General features: G+C 38.9%; 1 protein-coding gene across 2 annotated transcripts in view; it reads right to left on the reverse strand.

Moving 5' to 3' along the window:
* LOC107561466 (B-cadherin-like) overlaps positions 1-6,998 on the reverse strand; it is a 17,122-nt gene extending 10,124 nt beyond the window's left edge. The window contains exons 1-11 of one of the 2 annotated variants that reach the window (XM_016245921.1): positions 6,897-6,998; positions 6,625-6,797; positions 6,417-6,545; positions 6,133-6,318; positions 5,805-6,049; positions 4,490-4,635; positions 4,192-4,416; positions 3,863-4,081; positions 3,486-3,616; positions 2,877-3,020; positions 2,506-2,798 (exon numbers count right to left, since the gene is read on the reverse strand). In XM_016245921.1, the coding sequence (XP_016101407.1) occupies positions 2,592-2,798; positions 2,877-3,020; positions 3,486-3,616; positions 3,863-4,081; positions 4,192-4,416; positions 4,490-4,635; positions 5,805-6,049; positions 6,133-6,318; positions 6,417-6,545; positions 6,625-6,797; positions 6,897-6,993 (1,902 nt within the window). In that variant the 5' untranslated portion in view covers positions 6,994-6,998 and the 3' untranslated portion in view covers positions 2,506-2,591. Of the gene's footprint in view, positions 1-2,003; positions 2,799-2,876; positions 3,021-3,485; positions 3,617-3,862; positions 4,082-4,191; positions 4,417-4,489; positions 4,636-5,804; positions 6,050-6,132; positions 6,319-6,416; positions 6,546-6,624; positions 6,798-6,896 lie in introns of those variants that run through there. The other variant, XM_016245922.1, reaches the window with a different exon arrangement.
* Positions 6,999-7,977: the final 979 nt, after the last annotated feature.

Raw genomic sequence — 7,977 nt, forward strand, 5'->3', positions numbered from 1 at the left:
TGCCAATGTGCATTGGCTCGTTTAGTTTACACTCGAAGTAGATTGGTCTCTCTAAGCGAGATCCCAATTTCGTCGGTCATCCGACGTGACGTCGAGAGTGACCGACTGAAAGGGAACCACAAAACCGACACAAAACGATGTAGTATACATGCCAGACCAGTATGTGGCGCTGTAATTCTGCCACAGAGATACACTAAAAACGGAGAAGAAGACTTGGACTATGCGCATAAACTTTGCGCGTGGTATACAAACGAACATAGAACAATTCATTTATTAATGTTAGTTAATAAAAAGACAATCGTTCAGTGTTTGTTCATGTTTTTGTTGGTGTTACGTGACATAGCGGTGTCTGACTAGGGGCAAGACGTGGACTGATGACGTCATCGTTTCAGAAAATATACGTATTCGCTGTCCACACAAAAACGCAAGGGCGGCGCTTTCAGATTTATGCACTCTGGGACCCGGTTTCAAAAAATATTTATACTAATATATTTCACTCTCCCAAAACGCCAGATCCGTGTGGACGAAACGCCTATACGATACAAAATGTATGCGTATTCAGTTAAACGCGTCTCCGTGTGGACGGGGCCTTAGTATAATATGTCCTCTCAACTAAGCCCAAGCAATAAAATGAGCTCAACTTAAATATTTTTGCCCTTCCAACATTTTGTAAATTTGATTTTTTACAGTGCAGAGCCTTCAGATTTCCAGCTCCATGCTGCTGCTTCTTCTTTTCAGTTCACCACACTCATTTTCTATAGGGTTCAGCTGAGGGAACTGAGATGGCCATGGCAGAACCCTTTTTTTATTTTGAAGTTTGTTTTTGATCGCTGTCCTGTTGGAAGATCCAAAATTGACACATTATAAGATTTTTATTTATTTTTTTAATCTGTTGGTATTTGATAAAATCCATGATATAATCTATCTGAACAAGATATCCAGGACCTCCAGTGGAAAAACAAACCCACAACATTAAAGATCCAGCAATATATTTTATTTTACACACGGGGTACTTTTTACCCCTGTGTGCATCAAGCCCATCTTGAGTGTTTGCTGCTAAAAAAAAAAGCTTTTTTTTTTATTTTTCTCCATCTGACTATAAAACCCAGTTCTTCAGCTGTGATCCTTGGAGAGTCTTTGGCCACTCAAACTATTCTCCTCGCCTTGCATTAAGACAATTCTCTTCCAGGCAGATTCGTAACATCTCTAGGTGATCTTAAATTATTGCCCTAATGGTTAAAATGCATGACAATTTTCTTTTAGCCATTTTCTAGTTTGTGAAGCTCAACAATCTTTTGCTGCACATCAGAACTATATTCTTTGGTTTTGCTCATTTGTGATGGATGTTTAAGGGAATTTTGTTTCCTCATATTTGTTCTCCTGTGAAAAAGGAAGCCATGGCTGGACAGTTTGATGTTCCTAATCACTGGTGTTCTAAAATATTCATAATTTCCCCACCACTTTCAACTGTTTGTTTTACTTCAAGGAAAAGATGGAATTTTGTGAAATTTTTTGAATGTAAAATCAAAAGGATAAACAATGCAGATTAATTTTCACAGCCTTCTTTGCATATTCACCAAGGGGGCCCATCATTTTGACAACTGCATACATGTATAGTGAAACTGAAATGAAATGACACTGCCTTATCTTTGAAGAGAATGTTATAACTACCTACAAGGCTATCAACAACCACTAAAATTGTAATCCTGCTGGGTTTTTCTTGTTCATAAGCATTTGTTACATCCCATCTGGTATCCTTTTTGCAGCATAATTACCGAGTAATTGTAATTTTACAGAATGTACTCACTATAGAGTTAGGATTTGGCGCTTTCTTCTGGATAATTTACTGTTCTTGATGCATGTAATATGTATAACACGGTCACTGCAAAATAAAGTGTTACCACAGTTTGACTCGATGACAAAAATTGTCAAAACTAAGATTATCCCATCTTCCAGTATACTGTGAGATGTGCTGTAGACTGAACACTTGGAAACAGAAAGAGTAAAAGTAATTTGTTTAATAAAATATGCAGTGTAAAACAATGCCTAAACAATCATAACTATATAAAAGAAAAACATTTTCAAAAAAAGTCAGGAACATCCTTGCAGCTGAGAGTGGAAAAAGGACAGAAATAGGACACCTGCAAATATCACAGTTTTTGAAAAATCAGTGCTTTTCAAAAATGGTAAATTTACAGTATCATTCATGCTTTAGATCAATCTTTAATGCCATAGTTAACAAAAGGTTACAAAAAGCATTACATAAAATATACAGTTAAACAGCTTTGGACAAACATCTCATGCCATATTATAGCTTCTTACCCACTGAGCAATCAGAGCAAATATTCAAAGTATTTTCAATTGGGAGCTTCATTTAAAGAGAGGATGAGAAAAAAAAACCTGCTCCCATTAAAAGAAAACACATCAAGTCAAAGATTCTTTGTTTATGCTGATGCATGAACAGTGCTATTACACCAGTTCCAACTTTAAACACATGCAAATCACCATTCTCATTTTTGCACTTATAAACCACCAATGTGCCTCTTGCACAGAGGAGGGAGGGGAGTAAATTAAATCTTAAAATGGGGATCTTAATCCTCTCCTCCGCCAAACATGTCTGCCAGCTTCTTAAAGCGTGGGCCCCACTCATTGAGGAAGTCATAGTCTTGGTCGTGTCCTGAGCTGGAAGAGTTGAGGGAGCTGAGTGAACCTGCATCTGAGCCTCCTCCTTCATAGTCAAACACCAGGAGGGAGTCATAGGGGGGTGCTGTAGGATCGTTATCCGCAGCATTCAGATTCTGTGGTACAAAGTTGTGTTAGTCATATTTAAACCTGGTTATAAAAAGATATAAACACAGACTTTAAAAATTACTTACATCATCAATGAACGTCCCAATCTCCTCAGGGTTGGCTGGTCGAGGTCTATACTGAGGTGCTGGCAGGAAAGTGGGTGCCACATCATTTCGGAACACTTCAGGTCTGTTGTCCAAGCCACGATGCAACACACTCAGATCATAATCCTGTGCAGAAAGGGTGTTTGATATGAAAGAACTGCAAAGAGGAAGCCAACTGCTACATGCAGAAGGTCAGTATATAGTCTCAAGCTACTTTTTGTTTTCCAAACATTAAGTCAAAGTCATCGCAAGCTACTACAAATGTAACTGCACACAGGTTGGAACCATTGACATCTGAATGCCAAGTTTACATGGAACCCAAACGCATTTTTATAAGATGGCTTTGCCTTGTTACAGACTATGGAACTCCGTAACACATTTCACAAAGCTTCACTAATGCTTATATTGCAAAAAGATGTTAAGCAAAAAGACAGATTTGTACATGATGCTTGAGCGTTGCAGGCAAGATCTGACTGCAATAATTGTTTTTAAAAACAGGATGCGTGACTGTCAATATTTTGTTTCAAGTTTAACCAAACACTATGAATTCAGCCATCAAAAACTGATCAAATTATTGAAATTAAAACCAACCTGGTCGTCTTCTCCACCGCCTTCCTCATCATAATAGTAGATGTTGTCTCGTACATCATCTTCAGGAAGGAGGGGTTCTTTTTTGGTACCGCTTTTCCTCCTCAGGAACAAAAGCAGAAGAAGAACGAGCACTGTGGTACAAGAAACACAACAGCAAACTTCAAAATTCAGTGGTAATAAGGAATTAAACTGAAAAGTCAATTTCTGCAGTATAGTTTATATACACCAACCGTCTCTATGCACAACACCTGGAAGACAAACTACGGTTGCTAAAATGATCAGTATACAGAGCACACAGTTACTGTATGCCCACTGCATTGACTATGACAACCAAGTAAACCAGCTAGTTTACACAATGCATGAGAGAAACTACATACACAGCAGAGCCAAGATTCCTCCCAGGATCCCAAGCACTCCAGATAGTGGCATCCCTGCTACCAGTTTGTCAGAACACCGGACTTCATCTCCTGTGCAGTCACACACAGTTGCTTGAATGGAGCTGTCCTGATACAGCTTATGTTGATCAAACACTCTCAGGACTACATTGTAGTCCCCCTGCTCCAATTGAGACTTGAGATGCAGAAAAACACCAGTTGCTGAAATGGACACATTATAATAGTTAGACATATGTAGCCACTACCAACCAGCCAACCATTTTAATGTGAAAGAATTAGTTGAATTTCTTAAAACATTAGAAACTGCTCACATGTGTCATTCATTGAGGTGGACCAGTTTTTACTGGTTTCTCCTTGGGCCTCAACGCTAAAGGGTGCACCAAAAGGAGGTCCATCTTTGTCCGTTATAGAGAGAAGAACTGGGGCTGATCCACGATTGCAAACTCTTACATTCCTTTCATTTATCACAGGAGCGTTGTCATTTACATTCTCCAATTCAATTATCAGGGTTCCTGTGCCAGTTGCTGGAGATGCTGCTGCACACAAGCACAAATATATTAGAAAAAGGCTATGCTGCAAGAATTCCTTCTACCTAGAAACACAAATTACCGTCATCATCCACGGCCAAAATGATAGCTCTGTATTTTCCATCTTTGACATAAACGGATTCTCTATCCATAAGGGTTCTGACTTTAATCACTCCAGTCTCTGGAGACACACTGAGCCAGCCAGCAGGATCATTGCCCATTTTATACCTGGAAGAAAGAAGAAAAAAAAGTTAACGAGAAATGTTCATCAAGAAAAACTTAAGGGGATAGTTCACCCAAAAATTTAAATTGTCAATAATTTCCCACCCTCATGTCATTCCAAACCCGTAAGACCTTAGTTTATCTTCAGAACACAAATTAAGATATTTTTGATGAAATATGAGAGCTTTCTGACCCTGCATAGACAGCAACGGAACTACCACGCTCAAGGCCCAGAAACATAGGAAGGACATTGTTAAAATTGTCCATATGACATCAGTGGTTCAACCATAAAAGTTATGAAGCTATGAGAACACTTTGTGAGCAATGAAAGAAAAAATATCTTTATTCAACAATTCTTCTCTTCCGTGTCAGTCTCTAACGTGCATTCACAAGAGGACCATGACTCATGCGTGTGGTGCTACTGACGCAGGAGCAGTCATTCTGACATAGAACCCGGATGCGCTGCGGCTTGTTTGCAGTCAGAGGAAAGCACATGGGTGCATGTTGAACTGTGGTACGGTCTTGAGCATGCATCAAAGTCTGATGCAGAAGAGAAGAAACTGTTGAATGAAGTCGTTTTCTTTGCGTACCAAAACAAAATGGAGTATTCTAGTAGCTTCATAAAAGGCTGAACCACTGAGGTCACATGGACTATTTTAATGATGTCCTTACTACCTTTCTGGGCCTTGAACATGGTAGTTACACTGCCGTCTATACAGGGTCAGAAAGCTCTCGTATTTCATCAAAAACAATTTGTGTTCTGAAGATGAACTAAAGCCTTATGGGTTTGGAACAACATGAGGGTGAGTAATTAAATGACAGAATCTTCATTTTTTTGGTGAACTAACCTTTTAATGTTGGTTTGACCAGACATGGAGATTTAAAAATGTGAAGTTTAAAGTATATGCTGTGGTTTTATGGCTGGGTAGAAGAGTTGTGACAGTGGAAAGGTGGTTCTCAAAAGTTATACTAGTGAAGTGAATTTAGTAGTCTTCTAAGCACTCACACCTAAATGCTCTAATTTAAAAATTAGAGCATGTAAAAGAAAAGGTCTGAATTTATGAAGAGCACATCTATGGAAGTCCATTGGATTTGTGTTCACTAAAAAAAACATTGAAGACATTTCTAGTGAAATCAATCAGAAAAGGAAATTATTAAAATATTTAATATCTTACATTATCTTCTGTGATTTTCCAATGTCTGGATCAGTGGCTGTATAAGTAACCAATTCAGTATCAACTGGTGCATCTTCAGGTTTGAAGATAACCTTCTCTTTTGGATTAAACTCAGGAGGTTCATTTACGTCTTCTACATTCACTGTGACCGTGGCAGTGGAAGTGGGCAAAGAACCGACAAATAGATCATCATTCTCAACAATCACAGACAGGACGTACTGCTTGGTCTTCTCAAAGTCCAGGGGCTAAATGGAAAAGAAAGTGTCTTTTACGAAGGTATGTCATCACAACCAATTGTCTGGGCAAACATAGGAGCAACACACAGTACCTTAACAGTGGTGATGATGCCCTCCAGCTGGGTGGGTCCAGTACTGACATTGAAAAACCCACCCTTGTCACCACTAATAATGCGATACTTGGTTGACCAGGCCGGTGATCCAACTTCATCTCCATCAGAAACTGCAAGTTTGGCCACTACAGCCCCTACTTTATTCTCTGGGACAGATACGACGTGCTAAAAGATATGCATGGTGTGTGTATATAAGAATTAATGAGTACAAACACCTACAAGTGGTAGAGTAAAACAATTCTAAATACATAAATATACATTACCGAAGTTTGCTCAAACTGAGGAGGGTTATCATTGCTGTCAGTAATTGTAATAACAGCTGTGCCAGTGGTTGACAAACCTTCTCCTTCCATGTCAGCAGCCACAATTAACAAAGTATATCTGGGCCATTGCTGAAAAGATAACTGATGAGTTTGTTTACATTAAGTAATTTTATCACCACTTTGAGATTCATCAAATGTCACTTCTCACCTCTCTGTTCATGTCTGGTTCTCGCACACGAATGGTTCCAGATAAAATGTTGATATCAAACATGTTTGCTTTTGGAAATGGTGGCTCTTGGCTGACAATTGCGTAGTTGACTATACCGTTGTACGTTTCTGGGTCATCTGCATCAGTGGCTGTGACTGTCATAAACTCATAATCTTTGATGAGAGAATAAAGACTGATTAGCTGGTAAAAGTTCAAGAAGCATTTGATGAGAAAAAAAGCCATTTTACCAAGAAAATGCACTATACATGTACCTTTTCCAGCAGCTTCATGAACATGTCCATTAAAAGGATTTTGAGTAAACAGAGGCTTATTATCATTTTGGTCAATTACATTGATGACAATTTCCATTGGACTTTCTTTTACATCCATGTCACTTCCTGTAGAATGAGCTATAATCTAAAGAAATTAGAAGAAATATGGACATGTTAAGTGACAAATATCTTAGGTTCAATAAAGACCCAGTTAAATCAAAATTAGACTTGAGTCTTTTCATTCATGTCTATTAGGGGAGCGCTGGGCACAATGTAACGCAGGGTTAGTTGCAACACACGTGGTTTAAATATTTCCACACATGATAAGCATAACAAAATGTATAGTATTTACTAGTGTCACGAATCCGGTCTTTGGACTTCCGTCTGATTGCCATCAGAGGTCAGCCTTCCATTATATTGACACTCAGACTACACAGACTGTTTCACGTTACCTTGGACTACATTTCCCATCTGCCATTTCACTAATCACACGCTCACCTGAAACCAATCACATACACTACATAAGCCACACTCAAACCATTACAGACTGCTGAGTATTGTAAGCGTATATCACTCTCATAGTGATAGCTACTCTACAGAGCCAGTTCTAGTTTCATAATCTAGTCATAGTCCTGCCTTGCCTGTTTTTCCCGGGAATCTTTGAAAACGGTGACGTCATGCGTGTGCGTAGTACGTGTTAGTTTTTTTTGTATGTATGTATGTATTAGGAGTACGTGTGATTTTAAAGGCAAGCACGAACAAACATACACAACATTGGCGGAGTACTTGGTTCTGTTGTTGCTGCTCAAGAGTTTGCTAACACTTCTTCAGCAAAGTGTGGATTTACTTCACCAATATTACAACCAACAGCGGAGACGCATCATATATAACATATAATCGTCACTTCAGTACAGGTACTGTTTACTGACAAGGTGACTGCGCCAACTACTGGCCTAGCATATGTAATACAGCGTTTTTGGCCGTTTTCACAGATATGCGTAAACGCGGATCATTTTGAAAACGTTGTCGTGTAGGCTATACGTGAAACTTTTTAAAAACGCAAGGGAAAGACTTTTCCGTT

Source organism: Sinocyclocheilus grahami, unplaced genomic scaffold (genome assembly GCF_001515645.1).
Source record: "Sinocyclocheilus grahami isolate Dianchi unplaced genomic scaffold, SAMN03320097.WGS_v1.1 scaffold772.1, whole genome shotgun sequence".
NCBI lineage: Eukaryota > Metazoa > Chordata > Actinopteri > Cypriniformes > Cyprinidae > Sinocyclocheilus > Sinocyclocheilus grahami.